Raw genomic sequence first — 21,472 nt, 5'->3', positions numbered from 1 at the left:
GATTGACCTCCAAATGCATTTGACGTCCGCACATAATAATCTCTTTCCAAATAGACCCTTAATCTCCATAAATGTCATTATCATTCACTTGCACTCCAAATTAATGGGCCAACTGCCTTGACCTTTCTCATTATTTTGGTCAAGTTCATCAACCTAACTGCCAACAAAATAATCATGCATCAATCTGTCAATCTTCACATTACACTTAATAGCCAATTCTTACATATATATTTTTTATCATGCAGCCTTTTCATTCACATCATTAAGTCAATTAATCTTTCAATGTATAAACATAAATCTTTTTCTATTTAGAGCATCATGTTTATATAACAGAATCATCATCATAATCAATTATTTCAATCTTTCAGAAGCGCTCAACGTTCACTAAGGCTTCATTTGGGACGGCTTTCTTGTTACCTTTTAAAGTAACTTTTAGTATAAAACTTACAATTTTTTTACTAAAATGTTGCTTTAAAAAGTAACAAAAAAACCATCCCAAACAAAATCTAAATCGTACCCCTCATAAAGTTGAGCCATGCAATTCTCTCACTTCATGAAATGACACATAGCAAAGCACACATGACAAACCAAAATGAACCCAAGCATGCTCTAATGTATAACCCAAAGATCAATCCGAAAGCTTCATGCATCAAATTCAGGCTTGATTTGGTACGACTTTCTTACTGCTTTTTAAGATAACATTCTAAAAATTTTTGTACTAAAAAGTTACTTTAGAAAGCAATAAAAAAGTTGTTCCAAACAAAACCTCACTCTATTGTTCCCAACAGCAGCACAAATAAAGTCAATACAATATGTATGGTCATCCCCATCACTTGCCTACATAAATTCAATGGTAAAGTGCAAAACCAAAGGAAATCAACAACATACATACAATCAATCATGAAGAAATTCCACATAATATCAACTTTAGATAAGATCATCAAATAATATACATAATACATCCAGGTATTAATATTCATGCATGAATTATAACAAATATGAAAATGTGCATGTTAAACTTATAAACATTTAGTACATAACAATGTGTATATCCTTCTTCCAACTTGATATTGTTTGCAGGCTGTTTTGAATTTCCTTTGGAATCCATCTAGCTGAAGGAATATTAGATGTCCACTTGCATATGAACTTTGATGATGTTTTTTGCTCTTTTGACTGAAAACTCCTCGCTTGGGACGGATAGTCTAAGGCTTCATTTGAAAAAGCTTTTTTATTGCTTTATAAAATATTTTTCTAGTAAAAAAATTTAATTTAAAAAATTTTTGTACTAAAGAACTACTTTAAGAAACAGTAAAAAAAGTCATCTCAAACGAAGCCTAAATCTTTTGCAGGAAGAGGGATCAACATTACAAAACTTGCATGCCCATCTTCAGATCCCTTTGTGATAGTGAAGTAGCATTCATGATTACAAGTTCTTTTAATCCTTCAGAAAATAAGGTAGCATAAACAATTAGTTATGAAATATTAGAAAGTAAAACGGATACGACTAACGAATCATGAATTGAAATTGTTCAAAATGATTTCACAAGATAGATTTATTATCTCATACAACATCAAATTGGCATAAATTAAAAATGAGAAATAATAAAACTATAGTTGTTTAAATTTTAATCGAGTCAAAATCAAAATTGATTGCTTCGACTTAAGAACGACTCGTTTGAAATTGATCAATTTAACTCGAATTGGCTCAACTCATTTAAAAATTTTATATTTTCTTTCTCCACACATATGAAAACATTCATATATGTATCACAAGAATATATATGATTTAGAAATTTATAAATAAAAAAATTAAAAGAGTTGAATTAACTCAAATTTATTCTAGAATCAATCATTTTCAACTCAACTAGAAATTGGAATTTTTTATTTGGAGCTAAGACTAGAATTAAGCGGTAGGTGGTGGATAACTCTATTTTTTCAACCAAGATTTCCAAGAACAAGATTTACTACCATATGTATCAAAAAATAGCACTACTAAGATATTATTGTACTTGAACATTCAGGCACAAGATATCTTCCATCTCCTTATTGCTGTAACATGCCATAAAGGTTAGCAGCATCATGTACAGCTAGTAGTTCCACCAATTCTTCAACAATAGTGATGATTGATATCTTAGTTACATTAGAGTTTGGAATCTTTTTGGGTGAAGCTTTCAGCAGTCACGATTTATTTTCCCTCTGAATTTGCAGTGAGAGCAATCAGGCCTTTGTCCACCTAAAGCTGTTATTCTCTATGTTGCCGGTTCGATTCTCCTCTTCAATATCGATGGCTTTGAAACTTACCTCCATGATATTTTTTTACCAAGAAAAACTTCGGCACTTACCAAAGATTTTCAGAGTCCCGCAACATTTCATAATATAACTTATTTCTCCTCTAATGAAATCTCCAAGATTGTGGCTCGCCTTTGCAACTCAATAGTATGGTTTAGCACAAATTGCTATGACAATTGACTAATTTATTACAATCGCACTAATAATTTCTGTTGTCAATGGAGTAAATCCTAACGATTTTAGTTTTCACAATCATGATTCTTGGATCTAAAATTCCATCAAGTTAGTGCAAGTGGGGATGCCTTTACTTGAGCAAAACTAAATTTTTTGGAATATTTTAATTAAAGAAAAAAACTTGTAGATTTTCAATTAAGTTTTCCACCTTCACAACAATGGCAGTCATATTGGTAACTCTAGCTTGGCATTTGACCTTGAATGGTGGATGATATCATAATGAACCTGAACTGGATCACTCTTCTCTCAATTTTTCATGATCTAGCAGTTCCTCTTCTCATTTCTTTACATCATATTTCACTGCTTATTTGCCACAATGTACATAGCTAATCTATGGAGGAAATGTCCACAGTATTGCAAGTTTTGGCATTTTAAAAGGTTCCCTACTCCACTAGGTAAGTCACAATAGCTCTAATTTATTTATCCTTCCTATATTCTCATGGGTATCTGTTAGACCGGTCCAGTTCCAGCCGGTCCAGGCGGGACCGGTTCACGGGCCAGAATCGCGAAAACAGGCGGAGAAAGCTTCCGCCTGGGTGGAAGCCGCGCGTGACGCGCGCTTTGCGGGACGGTTTTTGGAAGGTTTTTGAATGGATTTTAGGAGGGAAATTGATTGTAGGGATTGTTTAGGAAATTCCTTTTGAATTGTATGCATTAAATAGTAGATTTTCCTAGGTTTTGAGCATCTTGAATTTGGCTGAAATTTGAGATCTCGTAGATTTAGGTTTTCTTTGGGCTCTAGCGGCGTCTAGAGATTTGGGAGAGATCGATCCTCCTCTCGAATTGAGGATCAATTGTATCTTGCTCTTTTATTCATCGTTTAAGTGGAATACAAGTCTTTTTTTAGAGTTTTCTCTCGTATTCTCCCGAGCAAGTGCTGTTTTCCTGCTGTAAACAGCAGAAATCTGCTGTTTTTCTGCTGTGGACAGCCATTTGGCTGCTGTTGGTTCGCCGATTTTGGATAGGTTGCTTGTGAATACAAGCACCTCCTATCAGTATCCTAGGAAGGATCACAGTCAAGTTTATTTTCATGAAAATGAACCAGATTCAAGTTCTCAGGTCTGGTTTTCACCATGATGAATTCCTTACTTCCTCTAAGTATGTTCATTTTGATAGCAAATTATAATCCAAGACTAAGAGAGAAAGATCACCTAACTCCCAATTTATAATTGTAAGGTTTGATTATGGAAGCTTGAAGGTGAAGTTAACCCTCACAAACTAAACCATAAATGGGTCTTACAGTTTAAGATCATGTCACAAAATGGAAGACTTAGAGTTTCCCAAGAAGTCTCGTTTTTATTAAACATGTTATGCATCAAAAGAATTGGAGTTTCGTGTGATTGGGAGTTTCCAACATAAAATAACTTAAATATAGAAAGAAATTATAAGTGCGACAAATAAACCTGGGGTTTAAAACTTACCTTGTAGATTAATAATTGGCCTGCTAATGCTTTGTCCTCCTTTTGTTTATTTGTTGATTTAACTCTTGATTGCCTGAGGCTCTCCTTGGTTTGTGTTTCACAAGGGATAGGCTTCAAATATCCATGGGTGAAAGTCTGGTGGACAAAAAGAAGAGAATAGATGAAGCGAGACACAGAGAGAGAGAGAAGGAGAGTACAACAAGTTGAGGCAAACTTACCATTGTCAATAAATGACCCGGTTTGAAAAATTCAGGTTCGAATTAACCCGATCAATTTTCAGGTATGAAATCTTAACCTGATTAATTTTAGAGTAGGATTCGAGTTATCCTAAAAACTCAAAATTTACCTAACTATCATTTGGGTTCAAATTAAATGGGTCATTTTCAGGTTAAATAAATAGTATTTGGGTTAAACAAATCATGTTGATATAAAAATTTGTCGGATCTATATGATAAATACGTCAAACAATCAAGTTTGGAGTCGAGTCAATTTTGTGTCAAGCATTTCAACCCATACGAAAATGAGTCGGGTTCAAGTCAAGCTTGTTCGGGTCAAGTCAATTTTTTGTCAAATCCAAACGCAATACACCAATATGAATTGGCACTCCTAGGCTAAAATTAGAAGAGCAATTTTGAATTCATTTTCAATATGAAATGAATTTAAATATCTTAAAGATCATTTTGGAAAGGCTTGCCAGCATGTTTGTATGAAAATTGTAAGTTTCTTTTTTGCAAATGCAATTTCATTTAATATGACACTATGTTGTACTGATACACCTATTTATGAAGGAGCGATGTAATCGATACGTGCCGGAAACGGATACACATCCAATACGGCACAAATACGTGTTGGATACGGTAAAGCTGTATCAAATTAAAATATTATTTAATTTCAAAAGAACACGTATCTCCATTGAAAAACAAAAAAAAAATCCGAAAAAAGACGCATCATATTTATTTCCGGAACTGCGAGTGAGGTTCTCTCATTTTTGAACATGCAAGACGAGACGTTAGGGCTCCTTTGTTTCTATGAACGGTGAGCATGCATCCGCAACTGCAAGCAAGTTTCGTCTTCTTCATTTCGTCGAAGGAGTAGGTGAGGAGAGGCGACTGACGCGGTGCAGGCACGATGAGGCGATCGAGGCGATACGTGAGACGAGCATTCATTTATGCAAGGCATCCGTTTAGGTGAGACAAACGTCCGTTTACACGAGACGAGGTCATGCAACCGCAAGCTTATTTTTCATCGCCTATTACACGAGATGAGGCCACACACATATAGGTTTTGTTCTCTATATTTTAAAAAGAACAACATTTGAATCCAATCGTGCTTGATTTTTATGTATGATTTATAAATTATAATGTCGTGTCCGCGTCATATCCGTATCATTTTTTTTTTTAAGAATTGACGTGTCTTGTATCTATATTGTGTCGTATCAGTGTCGTATTCGTATCGATGCAACATATATATGATAACTTCCTCATCCTCTATCAACATGAATTATTTTGTAAGTTTTTATGGTCAAGGCCTTAAACCTCCTTTCATGTATGAACTCTAAACTTGAATATTAAAGAAAGAAATGCATAGCAATAAAATGGCTATTGAGATAAAAAGAACTTGGTCATAAATTGGAGTTACAATCATGTCGGGCAGTTGATTGGATATTAAAAACAAGAACTTGATCAATTTTCTAATAAATAATTTCTCTAGCACTGCCCTTCTAAAGTCTATTGAAGCCTCAAATCAGGCAAAAAATATAGAGAATAATTGTCAAACTAATTGATGAGGTTATAGAGGAAACAAAAGAGCGCTAATAGTCTTAAGTTATCGTTGACAAGGTAAGTGCTTATAAGGTGGAGGGAAATAAAATGATGGACAGAGAAAGCATATTTCTTGGACTCTATATGTCGGATATTGCATTATTTAATCCTTTAAAAACTTGCAGAGTTGTCTAAGCATAGGAATGCTTGATTAAAGATAGTTTTAGAGGGTTAGTTAGCAATAATGTGTCATTGGATGACAAAATATTTAATTACACCATCACAATCATAAGAGGAAGAACTCAATGTTGACTTCTTTGATGGATGAAGAAATAAGTCTAATACAAGTCAACAAAAATATAATAGAAAATGTTAGTATAAAACTTTATGTAATATAAATTAAAACCATCAAAATGTATTATTCCTATAAAATTTAATTCATATTCTTATTAGGCTTTATTGATTTAGAAAGAGAAAGATGGTTGAGATTGAAGATGAGGAAGATTGAATCTTCAAATATTTGGATAACCATTTATGGGACAGCCGACAGCCATTCCTGTTTATGAAATATTTGCATTGCAAGATACTACTTGAAATTCGCTTAATTTAGTCATTAAAACCTTGGCACAAGAGCTTTTCTCAATGATCTAAGAAAAAAAAAAATTCTCATTTACATCTTAACTTTCCAAATCAACTTGAACAACAGCACGTGGAAAGGATAATACAAAACAAGCTTCATAGGCATTCTTAATTGAGAGTTTGAGACTGTCTATTAGTACTGTACCAGTGGAATCACTCCTAATGCACTCAAAAATCTTGTCTTCAAGATTCTAATGCATTGTACACTGTGTGGTTATAACATACCAAATTAGGAATCACATTGTGTGTTTCTGTTCAAATTACTGGTTCCGTATCATGCAGGTCTCTGTTGCATTTAAAATATAAAACCGGTCCCTTCGAACATAACATTTCCAACCCATATAAGATATCTGACAACTAGAGAAATATGTGATTACAATCCAAGCAATCAACCAAAAAAGATACCAACTTAAGTGCAGTCAATAGGGAAACCACTTGAAATAAAGGATTGTAGCCATGTAGTAGTTGTAACGTGCCATATATAAAATGAAATTGTTAACTACTACCCAAAATTAGAACTTGATCTAATCAAACCCCTTGAGGGTCAAATATATATTCTCCAAACTCAAATAAATTATATGATTCATCTGCAATCTACTTAGCAACGAAATCTGAAGTGGATAGGATAATGATATGATAAACTATTTGTATTTGTTAGCAATTTCACATGTACTTTTTTTTTCTACAAGGCCTTTTTTACTTCTCTAATAATTCTTTTTCCCCTGAATTTAATTTCTCCATTTATAGATAATTTCAAAAAAAGGTAATGTCAAAGTTGCATTAGCACAATACAAAATTTTTAAAACTAACGGCCTGTTTAATGCAACTATAGATTTCTATAAAAGTTGTTCTAAAACTGCTGTAGAGAAAATATTTTTTTAAGCTTTTGTGGGTTTTCTTTTTGATAAAGCCGGACATTAGTTTTTCTATAGCCACCACACTCTAGTAGATATGATTGTAAAAGCTTATTCCTCATCATAGAAATTTCTAAAAAACAACAAGTTCCAGCTAAATAGAAGTGTGGCAGCAATCTGAAAAAATAAAGCAGTGAAAAAATAGCCCCAAGCAAACCTTAAATAACGAATGAAACAAAATAGGGGCAAGAAATCACCCAAAACTAAAAAGTTTAAAGCATCCTACACAAATCACTCAGTCATCGACCAACTGAATAATGAACTGATTACTTCATTCTACCATGTGCCTTGCTATAGTTTTGGAAGTTTTTTTTTTTTTAGGTTTTATATCATTTCTCATAAAATAGATGTGGAGGCCATTAACTTCTCTGTAGCGAAAGATAATCTAGATGTGACAAGATTGTCCGGATTGCAATGACCAAATTTCATCTTGCAGAGCTAGACTACAACTATATGAGAAAGAAAAAACAGCACATATATGCCCCCTGAAATAAGAAAGCAAGAAAAAAAAGAAGATTTCAATGCAGTTGGATAACGATGGAGACTTTGGATGGTAAGGAAAATGACTCTTAATTTATAAATTTACTAAATACATCTTACATGTGTTTTTTTTTTTTACTTCCTCATCCTAACAGTCTAATAATGAATAGGAACTAGAGAAATATAATACATGTTAACAGAAAAAATAATGGTTTAAACAGATGCAACCTCTATCAGAAATGTGCCATGACCATCATCCATAATATTCAAACTTAAGAAGTTTGAGTACGCACCAGCATCTTGAATCCCTCTTAAGAAGCCTGAAAGATCACATCTTCTTGTGGAATGGCTGGTTTTCTCCAATTAGGTGTTCCATCATAGGACTAGAAATCCAAAAAAAATGCATCTTCATAAGATCATCACTAGAAATATGCACTCAATCCTGAATCCTCTTAAGAAGAGTGAAAGATCATATCTTCTTGTGGAATGGCTGATTTTCTCCAATTAGATGTTCCATCATAGGACTAGAAATCCAAAAAAAAAAAAAAATGCATCTTCATAAGATCATCACTAGAAATATGCACTCAATACAGCATCCTGAATCCTCTCTTAAGAAGAGTGAAAGATCATATCTTCTTGTGGAATGGCTGGTTTTTTCCAATTAGATGTTCCATCATAGGACTAGAAATCCAAAAAAAATGCATCTTCATTAGGTCATCACTAGAAATATGCACTCAATACAGCAACAAAATTGCGAGATAACTCTCAGAGTCCAATTGGGAATCAGAGTATATACAAATAATCTATGTTTCCTCCTCTTCTATGGAATCAGGGAATGAATCACTTTCACACAACTGTCGGAGTTGTGTGATATTTGCTTATCATGGCAGGACTTACTTTACCATTTGTTTGTCTAGACCTTAAGCTCATAGACCTCTCAGGCTTATGCTGAAAGAGAGATCCTAGCATTTTCTCCACTCCCTCTGCAGTGTACTTGACATATTTACTTGCACTAGCATCTTGCTCTACAAGAGGACCATAGTTCTGCATATAGCTGCGATAAACGGGAACTATGGCCTGAACAACGAGCTGGCATATCTTAACCCTCAAATCATTATCAGATATAACCCAACTAGACTGCTTCTGATACATCTCATCAAACATCTCATTAAAAGCTTTCAACCTCTTCTTCACCAGGTCCCTGGCAGTAGCCCTTCCTCCTCCAGATAGAAGAATTAAACCATCCCTGCTCAACAATGAGGGGAGCTTCCCCCAGCTCTCCCTGATGAAAAAATTAGCATAATAGTCCTTGTACTGTTCATGCTCCCTCAGCCATGTATCGCCCAGAAGCTCCCCAAGCTTGGTGCCCTTCAAGTTCTTGAAGAAATGCCAGTGGGTATTCATCATGAAGAGATACGAAAGTGTAGTATCCGCATAGAGCTTGGACCAGTTCTCAAAGTTGGCTTCAATGGCCTTCATTATATTCAGAATGGCGTCAATAAGGAGACTGTCCTGGAATTTTTTCTGCTCCCAGCTTCTTTGTATGACCAGAACAAGAGTGAGAACTGGCCGATAATCCTCCCCAAGAAGGGTGTTACAGTAATTTGTGATGAAGCTAATTAGCCTTGGTACACCACCATCAGATGGTGGCGGGTTTGCCCTCTGCAGCTCCACCTGAACCAAAAGCTCCCCAAAAATTTCGCAGGCACCATTGATCACCCTTTTTATCAGATCCCTTGTTTGATTCTGGATGTCAGCGCAAGCTTTACCGCCAAATAACCTATTAAAATCCAATCTTAGCTTGTTCAAAGAGTTGAATATGTCGAGCAGCTTAAGCAGCTTGATAGGATCCTTCTTGCTCTCAGTTACTGTCTTCCCGAACCGAAGGAAGGCTAAGATGCCTGTCTGCGCTGCAATCTCTGCAAAGCACCCTGTCCACAATTCCGGTGGCCCAGCCCGCTCGAACACATCAGCACAGAGCTTGTACTCCGCTTCTAAGAGGTGCTTCACGGAAAATTCCAGATGGCGCGCCCATTTGTCAATGTGTGCCTGGATGCTCTGCACGTGATCAAATTCTGCCTGCGTAATCTCCAGGTAGCCTAGGTCGAGGGCTCGGAGGCTGGCTTGGACAATGGAGACACGGACCTCTGTATAAATGGCCACGCATCGGTTTAGGCGATTATTTGCATTCATCCGCTCGAGGATTGCCTGGAGCTTGGCAATGATCTGCACAGGAAGCGGAGATGGAGCGATGGTCATGTCATCGCCCGAACTAGTCATGGCGAGGGGGGAGGAGTGATCATCCAATAGGCGGCGAAACTCCCCCTCAAGTTTGTCTAAGGCGGCAACAAGAAGGCCGCCATCAAGTGGCGCCGATGAGGACTTCAGAGACTCGAGTGAAGACTTGAGGAGAGACACAAAGCGAGAGTCGGCCAACGAGTGATCTGAAAGGTAGTCGACAATGTCATCAAGCCACTGGACGGCGAGGCTGCAGTTGTCAGAGAGGAAGCGGAGGGCTTCCTCGAGGCGTTGGAGGAGAGAGAGGTAAGCAGGAAGGTCTGTGCGGGGGTCTGCGAGGAGGGAGTGCTCGAGGCCGTGAACTGCGTCAAAAACTTTCAGGACGGCGGCGGCCGGGCCAACGGCACGGTCGATATGGCCTGCAGCGGACACGAGAGCCTCGCGGCGTGCTCGGATCGGACGGACTGCGGCCTCCAAGGAGGGAAGACGCTGCTGGATCTCCCCGATGCGGGGGCCAGCGCGGTCGAGGGCGGAGGCCAGGGCGCGAGACCGGTCAAGGCTTGCTTGAAGAGATCTGCGTGCCGCCAGCAAGCTCGCCAATCCCTTCGGCTTAGAATCCTCCTCCATTCCAAAAACCCTAAGCCTCAACCGCTGCACTGGAACGGAAAACGCCGCGGAAGTAAGACGAAGAGACACCAAAAACCCTAATTAACCGATCAGTGGAATGGGAAATGCCTTCTTTAGTTGGTTATATAACCTACAAATCGTAGAGAGGGATCGAGCCAAAAAGTTGACGGCCGCTGAGAACGATCGAAACAAGTACAACGGCTGTGGAAAGCGAGACAGATGAGAGTTGAAAAGGAGTTTTGGTTGGGAATTTTGGAGCGGGAGAGGGTTAGGCGGTACTGTGAGAACAAGCGGTGAGGTGAGAACACGGCGAGAAGAAGAAGATACATTTACACATACATGCCCGTGATTTTGATATTTGTGAAAATGTTCCATAATATTCTAATTGTAAAGAAATGTTTTCGACCGTTGAGTTGGTATTTTTGTGAAAACTCGGTAGAAATGCAAATTTGTAGGGGAAACTGACAATGTTACGAGAAACGGAGAAAGGCAGCTGGGAAAAGCAACTGAATTTTGGTGTATGCTGCAAAGTGGATTACAGCAGGGAAAGTTAAATTTGTAGCGGATTGTGTAGCACGGGTGATCCGTTGAATGGACCGCCGAAAGACGCCCGGGCTTAAATTTAGCGAAGCGTATGCCCAAAACATTTAGGTTAGAAGATCTACGCTTCCGCATGGGCATCTTTTGAACTTTTTTTTTTTTTTTTAGGTCACAATGGTGAGAGTAGAGAGAGTAGAGCGCTCTGAGGATGCCCTAGCAGTCCTCTCTGTTTTTGCGCCCGATTGTTTCCTTCTCCCTCCTCGGCCGCCACCGGCCTTCTGCCGATGGCCATCATGGATCTGCTTGATTCTAATCACTTCCCCCAAATGGCAAAAGCTACTGCTCATGCGTCTACTTCCGCCCCTCGAGTTTTAGACCGTTTATGGTCTAATATCATCGCGGAGCCGGCGCCTTCTGCTCCACACATTCCAGTTTCTCTCCAGGAAACGCCAGAAGAGATCATCCCTTTTGAGAAAGATTTCACCGAGCCTGCTGCTGTAGAGTGGAGTCTCTGCCTCGTAGGCTATTCGATCGGTAAGAGACTTTATTATGAAGCTTTAAAAGAAACTGCAAAACGTATTTGGAAGCTTAAAGGTACGTTTCAACTTATAGCCCTCACGGATGGTTTTTTCCTGTTCAAATTTTCGCTGTTGGAGGACTATGAAATGGTATGGTCGAAGGGAGCGTGGTTCTTTCACGGTAAACCTTTCATTTTTCAGAAGTGGACTAAAAATTTCAACCCTACTAGAGAGAATTTCACTTCTGTGCCGATTTGGGTAAAATTTCACAACCTTCCCTTAATATGCTGGAATTCTGAGGGTGTTTCAAAAATTGCTTCAAAAATCGGTATCCCGATCGCGGTAGATGCACTTACAGCCGCAAAAACTAGATTAACGTATGCTAGGGTTTGCATTCAAGTCTCTACCAATTCTTCCTTCCCTGAGAGCGTCGCTGTCGCGATTGAGGGGGATGTCATCAAAATGCAAGTCCAATATGAATGGAAACCAGTTCCATGTGCTTCCTGTGCCTCTTTAGCACACTCAACTCAAATTGCCCTACTACTCTACCCAATAAGCAAAATGAGTCTAATCCTATCAGAGGACGCAGCAATTCCCGACAACCTCATAAATATACCCAGCGTCGCTCTAAATCAGTTATACATAATAGACTGAAGGAGTCTACTACCCCCAAAGCTCAGCCTGAAAATCAAGTCGCACCTTCGCAAAATTTAGCGCTTGTTCCTTCTCAGGTTATTTGGGTGCCAAAAGATAGTCCAAATACTGGGATGAACACTGTGGACAATGATCATCCAGACCCCCAACCAGATCCTCTACTTGCAATTCCTGCTACCAATGTCACTGACAACTCTACACAACCTTTAAGTGAACCCACTAATCCAGCTTCCATTGTGATTCCAAATCTCAATTCTCCCACAGATGACATCATAGGGGAATCTGACTTAGGCCATTCTAAGTCATCTTATCCTCCCTCAATGCAGTCGAATAACAAGTTCTCTTCTCTTCAGGGTTCTGAAGATTTAATTCTATCTGGATCGGAAAATGACTGCTCCTCTTTTTCGGAGCCAAGCTCTAATTCTAGAGGGGGGGGGCGGGGGTATAGCGGCTTGGAATATTAGAGGATTTTCTTCCTCTAATAAAGTGTCTCACTGCAAATTACTTGTTCAATCGCTGCGATTGGATATGATTTGTATTCTGGAAAATAGAATACAGCTTTCAAGTCTTTCCGACTTAAATTTCATAAACAGTCACAAGGTTTATGATTTGGAATCTAGTTGCAACAATTTTCATTGTGCTAATCCGGGTAGGATTTGGTTAAAATGGAGTTCTGATAGTCTGGATTTCCAACCTTCCTTCTTCTCTTCTCAAATGATCGCTGGTATGGTTTTCTATGGGTTTAGCACTCCTTTCTTTCTTTCTATGATTTATGCTTCTAATCATCAGATAGGTAGAAAAGCTCTTTGGGATAATTTAAGAGCCATCTCCCCTACTGGGGACATTCCCTGGATTGTCATGGGGGATTTCAACAGCTACCGGTTTCCTTCTGAAAAATTAGGAGGGAATTTGCTTCTTCAGAACCAGCTCAATCATCTTAATAGTGTTATCTTTGACACTAAGCTTAATGATTTGGCGTCTATTGAACCTTTGTACACTTGGTATAATCAGAGGATTAACTCACCTATTCATATACGTCTAGACCGTATGCTTGTTAATGAATATTGGTTGTCATATTTTCCGGATTCCTTTTATCTCATTAGAAACCCTGATGGCTCGGATCATTGCCCTATTATCCTCAAATCGAGAGAATCTCCTAAGCTGAGGCATCGTTTTCTCTTTAAAAATTATTGGTTCAAATTTGATCAGTTTTGGTATCTGCTTTTAGGAATATTTGATTCCAAACCCCGTGGCAATCTATTAGTAGATTTAGCTTCTAAGCTTAAGGAATTGAAAGTGGCTATCAGAAGTAAAAACTGGGCAAATTTGAATGCTATGGCTGAGCACTTAAAACTCCTTCAAGACAAGCAGTTGGCTTGTCTTCATAATCTTAGCACTAATGCAGATGTTCTTCAACCTTCCTTAGAACTGAAAAGGGTTAATCAGGCATTGGAGGATACTAACACTATGTGGTTTACTTGGCTTAGACAAAGGGAAAAAGCCAAATGGCTCTCTTAGGGTGAAGAGGACTTGAAATTTCTTTATGCAAGAATTCGTATGAGTAGGCATTATAAAAAAACTGCTACTACTCTTGCTATGCATAATTCGGGAGCTTCTGTGACTAATGTTATACATGACTCTATCTCCTACTTCCAAAACCTTTTTAATGTGCCTGGATTTCATTATTGATTGCTTTCCCCCTGGTAATGTCATTTCTGCTGCTTTAAATAATGCTCTTATTGAACCTTTTTCAAATCTTGAAATTAAGAAAGCAGTTTTTTATGGTGCCTCCAACTCCACTCCCGGTCCTGATGGATTCAATTTTGAGTTCTTTAAGGGCTCTTGGGTGGTCACTGGTAACACGGTTTGCAATGCCATTAAGAGCTTTCATCATAATGCCTACATTCCTCGAACTACTAAGGCAACTGCTATCACTCTTATACCAAAATCAAATCATGCTGAAGGTATCTCAGATTTCCGGCCCATAACCTTGTGTAACACTTCTTACAAAATCATTGCAAAGGTTCTTGCCACTAGGATGAAGTCTTACATGTCTCATATTATTAAAGGAAACCAAGCTGGTTTTATTCACCGCAGGATTTCAACTGATAATGTTATTCTTGCTAATGAAATTTTACAACACTCTAGGAAAACTTCCAAGTTCAAGCTTATGTGTATTAAGCTCGATATCAAAAAAGCTTTTAATAGTGTTTCCCGTGAATTTCTGATTGCTAGATTGGTTCAGAAAGGTTTCCCTAGCATTTTCGTTGGTTGGATTGATGCTTGCATTAAAGAGGTTTGGTATTCTTTATGTATAGATGGTGATTTGGAGGGATTTTTTTCCTCTAGCTGTGGGCTTAGACAGGGCTGCCCCCTTAGCCCTTATCTCTTTAGTATTGTGATGGATGCCCTTTCTTGTTTGCTTGACTGTAATCTCCATGAAAACAGCTTCGAGGAACTCTCTGTTGGAGATTATAGACTATCCCATCTCTTGTATGCAGATGATTTGATCCTGTTTGGTAAAGCGGATCTTGCTAACTGTGATAAACTTATCAAGATTCTCAAGGAATTCTCTACTGCCACGGGGCTTAATATTAATTATGATAAAAGCTCTGTCATATTACCACCTAATTGTGTTATTGCTGACAGTCTTTATGCTTCCCTGAATATTACTAATTCTTCAACTACCATGAGCTATCTTGGGGTGCCCATTTCATCATATAATCCGAAAATTGCCAACTTCTATATTCTCTTGGAAAGCATCATCAAGAAACTTTCTGGTTGGAAGGCTAAAGCTCTATCTTTTGCGGGTAGGCTGCAGTTTCTTAGATATACTATTTGGAATACTATTGCCTATTGGATTCGTGGTAGCATTATACCTAAAACTATCACTAAACACATTGAGAGACTATGTGCTAAATTCTTATATTTTGGTGACTCTAATGCTAAAAAACTTCACTTAATTGCCTGGAGGAACACTTGTAAACCTAAAGAGCTGGGTGGGATTGGCTTGCCCTCCTTGCAATCCATACAGTTTTGTTACAACTGTTCCCTGATTACTAGGATTTATAACACCCATTTCCCTTTGAGTGCTTGGCTGTTTCATAATTACATCTCCCCTTGGAAAATGCCTAGTACAAAAGCTTCTAAATTTTAGAAAATGGTTTGTAAAGATGCTCTACTAACCAAGCAGAATTTTCATTTTAGAGTATCTTCTACTTCTACCTTCTCTCTTTATTGGGATCATTGGGTTAATGATAATACACTTGCTGAAACTGAATGTGCCCAACCTTTGCTTAGTGTATTTCCTGTAAACTAGAGTATTGTTGTGATCATAAATGGTACTCTCTGGGCTATACTGCCTGATATGCCTGCTTCGGTGCATCGTATTTTTTCGGACATTGTTATTAATGAAAACGATATGGATACTCTGTACTGGGGAGAGGGGAATAACTGCAAGCATAAACTCTATAGAGATTTTTATTTTAAAGATTTTACTAAGGTCAGCTGGTGGAGATTTGTTTGGCACAAAAAATATGTTATTCGCTATTCTGCTTTTTGCTGGATGGCTATTATGGGTGGCCTTAAAACTGCTGATACTTTGGCTGCTAGGGGGATTTCCGTGAACAGTTCTTGTGCTCTTTGCCATAGTCATGCTGAGACTGTTAGTCATTTATTCTTTGAGTGCGATTTCTCTTTCTCCATTCTCTCAAACCTCATGAAAAATTTGGGTTTTTTACTGTTGAGGCCAAATATTTTGCAAATATTTGAGTATATTGAAGATACAAAGCATAGAGATAAGAATTTTTACTTCCTTATAATCTGTTGTGCGGTTTACCACATATGGCGCGAAAGAAATGAAAGGAAGTTTGGGGAGAATTCTGTTTATTCTACTTCTTTAGCTCAGAAAATCAAATCGGCTGTATTATCGAAAATCCAAAAATGGAAAAAGGGAGGAGATCTGATTGATATGTTGTAAGTTTGTGGCAGCTGGTATTTGGTTGTTATCATGTTATTTTTTTTATAAGGTTCTGTCTGCCTCTGTGAGGATGATTTACAGAGGATTGGCTTTGTCTGGGTTGATGTTCGTCGGTTTTTCTCAGGCAGGCTGCTATTTGTTTTCTAAGGAGAATGGGCAATGATGTGAGGATTGCCTCTTTCTCCTTTGGAAGGCAGAATTTTTTTTGGACAATTATTTTTGCAACCAGGTAGAGAGAGCGGCAATTCCTGAGCCCGCGGCTTATTTATCTCCTATGCCTGTTTTTTGGGGGTTGTCTCTGATCACGGCTCTTCTTTTTGGCTAATGCCTTCATTTGTGTTCTTTAGGCTTTGTCACTGTTTTTTTTCTTATTTCTCTTGTTTTAGCTGTGGGGATTTTACTTTTTACCCCATTTTTGATCTTGTTTGTTTTGGCAAGATCATCTCCTTACTGTTATTTTCTTTCTTCATTACATGTAACTAGTTTATATTAATGAAATGGGCTAAGGCCATAATTTTACCCAAAAAAAAATAAACTTTTTTTTTAATAAATTTTTTTATTAAAATTTTACTTTAAAAATTGCAAATTATAGTGAAAAAACTATTATTATTATTATTATTATTATTTAAGCTGCTTTAGAGAAAAAAAAATTTAAAGGTGCTGAAGAAAGTAATTTTTTAGTACACTAACTTTTTTGGAAGCAAACAAATAAAAATTTTGGTTGAGATAAGCAAAGCAAAAAAAAATATATCTCAAACAAAACCTTAGATTAAACAAGATAAATTTTTTTATATTTTAAATGATTATTTGTTACTTACTGAACTTTAATTATCATTGACTGACGTTATTTGATACTAATATTTTATAATTAAAAAAAAGGAGATTTACTTAGATTCTACTCAATTTTATATTTACTTACATGTCCCTTAACTCAAAGATCATATTTACATATATACTACCTTAAAATCATTAATAGATCACATGTATCACTTTATTATAACTTTTTTACTACTTTTTAAAACTATTTTTTAATACAAAATATCTTGAACTAAAAATTTTGTATTAAAAAGCTAATGTGTGTGCCCGTCATTTCATTTGCTCCTAGAGCTTCTCTTAAATCCCGCAAACAGTCATCTCTCTCGCCTAAACATTTGTGCTAATGACATGAAATTATTGCTTTGGAGCTTAAGGTATTTCATCGTTGTTTTCTTCAAGATATGCTTTCAATTGCTAGAGTCATAGTCCGCACAAACTAGACTGAAGTAGAAGAATCATTAAGGTTTCATTTGTAACGGCTTTCTTACTGCTTCTTAAAATAGTTTCTTAGTATAAAATTAAAATTTTTATACTAAAAGATTAATTTAAAAGCTAAAAAAAATCGTCTCAAACGAAACCTGAATCAAAGATCTATTTTAAGCTTTTATATACTCCTTAAAATCTTTTTTACAAGTCTTGTCTCCATTTGTAAAGGAGTATTGGTTCCCCATTCGAATTGAATTGAAATTTCAAATGAACTTTAAATTATATATTATTTACAAGGGAGCTGAAATTTGCGAGCCACAGCTTATGCAGGTCAGCTCACAAATTTTGGGCAGAGCCTGGTGCAGGCACGCGTGGATACAGGGACGGCTACACAACAACTTGCAGCTGGAGCCTGGAGTGAAGTGGGAAAGCGACAGTTGTCTCTTTTTGTTTTGTGCAGACTGGAGGAATAAATTATAAGGGGGTATTTACGTAAATAACACATAATATATATATATTTCTCAAATGATTAATACAAAAGGGGTATTAGTCCTAATTTTATTTGAAAAGAAGACAGAAGATTAAATTAATATCTCAAAAAACTTAATAAATTAATCTCAATACAAGATAGAACCATATATATCAAGAGGATATTTATATCAAATAACGAATTAAAATATTTTTTTTCTTTTTTCTTTCTCACAACTTTCAATTAATTTGAGAAGAAATCTTCTTATTTATCTCTTAAAACTTTCAATTATGAATAAAATTTATAGTATTTTATATTAAATTCTTTAAAAAAATGAAATTTGATTATTAGAAATTATTTGAATTTAGCTCAATTTTTTAAGTATATATTAAATTTTTCTTAGCTCACTGAAATAAATTTTAAATTGACCAAAAAAAGAGTATTCCACTGAGACATTTGATATATATAATGTATGTATGCTATATAATATAATATATGTATAATATCTAATATAATATTTATTTAAATAACTAAATTAATTTTGAGGGTTGCTCAAAATTGAATCATTTAGAGTTGAGTCGACTCAACTCGAAATGATTTGTATTTCCAGTTGAATTTGAGTTAAGTTGGAATAAAAAGCATTTGATTCTAAGCCGGATTCGCACAAACTTGACTTGATTTCATCTCTAGAAATATTAACGCAACGAACACCACTCAACTTTTATTAATCTAATTAGACTCCTTGTGATTCAGTATAAAACATACATATATGTTGATTGTCTCATTGGAGGATAAAAACAAATCTTTAATCATACACTATGAGAGTCTACCACATGGGTGTCTACTAGGAGTGTAAACGAGTCGAGTAGATGAGCTCAAGTCATCTCTCACTTGAGCTTAAGCTTGAGCTCATGCTTTACTCAACGAGTTTGAGCTGACTCACTTAACAATTATTATAATAAAATGGTAAAAGGAACGAGAAATTATAAGAAAAATAACAATGAATCACTTAATACCAAAAAGTAAGATATAATTTTCAAATATTTTCAACAACTTTATATTTAAAATCTTCAATCATAACATATTTTAAGTATATTTTATATTAATATTGTTAAGTGAGCCAGTCGCAAGTTAATGAGTCGAGTCTGGGCTGGCTCAAGCTTTGCTCTTTAACTCATCGAGCTCTACTCACGAGCCATTTATAAAGTCAAGGTCGAACCATCTCACGAATCGGCTTGACTCAATTACACCTCTAGTGACTATATATCTAGTTACAAGGGGCCATTTACATGTCCATAATATCCTTTGCAACTAGATAATTAATGACAGTCGTGGTCCTAAGAACTAATCTCTAAATATGGCATTCTTATGGTTGAATCGAGCAACTCGACGAGATGAATCCAACGAGTCCACGATCTCTTAACTTTGACATCATTAAGGTACTTAAATGCTTGACAAACGCTCTATGATTGAGGGTATCAATATGGGTGATCTAATGGAGCACTCTGAATTTATCATATATATTCTCTATAGTTATAGAGCATGCTACACAAAAAAAATCTATAAATAGGCCCTCACTCCTCACATGGAGGGGACTTTTTTGGGTTGAGTCTTTTGGAAGCTTGAACCTTAGGTTAGAGATTAAGAAAGCTATAAGCCTTTAAGAATCTTGGAGCTCCACCTCGGCTGTAACAGCCCAAACTCTTAACTATCGAGATATTATCATCTTTGGCATAAGAGCCTCATGGTTTTATCATGTTGGTGAAACTTTCCAGTAAGTCACTCATCCCAGAATTGCTCCGGGATAAGAACGCTTGACTGTGGAGTTTCTTACGAAAATTCCAGCCATTACACCAAAATGCGCCTCGATGTTTAAGAGTTTAGCTTCTTTTAATTAAAGGATTTCACAACCTCCCCCACTTAAGTAACAAATTTCCTCGTTAACATGTTTATCCCATAATTATCTACCAAGAAGATATGACTCTAGTGGTGTCCCCTAAATGTTTAAGTGGCGGCTCCCATCATGTAGCACTTTGTCCCATACATGATTCAAGAGGTGGCTCCAATAGCGTAGCACTTTATCTTGTATGATACTTAGTTCTCATATTTCAGTCAGTTTATTACTCTTATACCATTTGTAATAACTCAAACTTTTAATTATCAATATATTATCTGCTTTGGTCTAAAAACCTCATTATTTTGTCCTATTGGTGTAACTTTTTAGTAGTTCACTCGTCCCAAAATTGCTTTGGGATGAGCATGCTTAACTGTTGAGTTTCTTACAAAAATTTCAGTCATCACACTAAAAGGTGTCACGATGTTTAATAGTTTAGCTTCTTTTATTTAAGTGGTTTCACATCGACACCACCACCGATAAACCCTATCTGTCTTGCCACCATTATTGAACTTTAGTTAAACCATAATCGTTTAGACACCATCCAACACTACAGGAAAACCCGGTATTACCGGCGGATAGAATCCTACGATAAGATGTGAAATCCGACGAAAATATGGGTTTCCGGCGCACGTTCCAGCAGAATTTCATGCGCCGGTTTGGCTCGCATCAGTAAATATCTTCCGACGTTTATAATGCGCCAAAAAGTTTCTGGCACACTTTCCGGCGCATCACCGGGGCAAAAAATGTTGTGGAGCCTGCAACTTTCAACCGGTAAATTCCGGCGATAATTGCGCCGGCAATTTGCATCGTATGAGTCCACTTGTAATTGCCGGCGGATAAAGTGTCGTTGGTACGACGTAAATAATCTACGGGTTTTTTAACGGCGCAAACTATGCGTCGGAAATCTCTGGCGGACACAACGCCGGAACACACGCCGATAATTTACGGCGCACACAAAGACGCCGGCATGATCGATACGATTCATTGTATCATCGTTTCCGTCGAATTACCGGCACAAAATTGATTGGATAGAATAGATAACTTCGTCTCTAGTCTTATCAGCAAGAATAATATCATCAGCAAAAAGCATACACTACGGTACATCCTCTTGCAAATGTATGGTAAGAACATCCATGGCTAAAGCAAAAAAGACATGTGCTTAAACCTAATCATTTATGTAATCCAACTGAAATAGGAAAATTTTCGTCAAATGAAACGAAAAAAAAAACTTCCGTCGAGATGAACGACGTCGGCTAAGATGAACGACCGTTGGCGACCAGGAAAGCTAGGGTAGGATCCTCGGAAAGCTAGGGTAGGATCCTCGACGAAGTCCGGTGACCGTAGGCAAAGTCCGGTGACCGTCGACAACCTCGATTTACGGCGAGCGACGGAGGGCGACGAGCGAAACAGGCGAGGTGAGAGAACGGAAGGAAACAAGTGAGCGGCCAGAGTGGCTCGGTCTCGAAAAATAGGGCTTTCGCTGGCGGATTTTCCGGCGTCAAATCCGCCGGAGACAATTCCGGTGCATTTTGCGCCAGATTTATTTCGTTGAGTTTAAATACACCGGCGCC

The 21,472-nt window shown here is 37.2% G+C and overlaps 1 protein-coding gene across 1 annotated transcript; it reads right to left on the bottom strand.

The window, feature by feature from the left end:
- Positions 1-7,576: 7,576 nt before the first annotated feature.
- LOC110100771 (exocyst complex component EXO70A1) lies at positions 7,577-10,954 on the bottom strand. Its single transcript, XM_028692002.1, has one exon. The coding sequence runs from the start codon at positions 10,600-10,602 to the stop codon at positions 8,584-8,586; it is 2,019 nt and encodes a 672-aa protein (XP_028547835.1). The 5' UTR covers positions 10,603-10,954; the 3' UTR covers positions 7,577-8,583.
- Between the last annotated feature and the right edge of the window lie 10,518 nt (positions 10,955-21,472).

This window comes from Dendrobium catenatum, unplaced genomic scaffold, assembly GCF_001605985.2.
Source record: "Dendrobium catenatum unplaced genomic scaffold, ASM160598v2 fragScaff_scaffold_156, whole genome shotgun sequence".
In the NCBI taxonomy this organism is placed as follows: Eukaryota; Viridiplantae; Streptophyta; class Magnoliopsida; order Asparagales; family Orchidaceae; genus Dendrobium; species Dendrobium catenatum.
This window is presented reverse-complemented; position numbering and strand designations above follow the sequence as displayed.

Bases quoted from the DNA above. Each gene is read 5' to 3' on its own strand.
- LOC110100771 (XM_028692002.1), bottom strand. From the start codon at position 10,602: ATGGAGGAGGATTCTAAGCCGAAGGGATTGGCGAGCTTGCTGGCGGCA.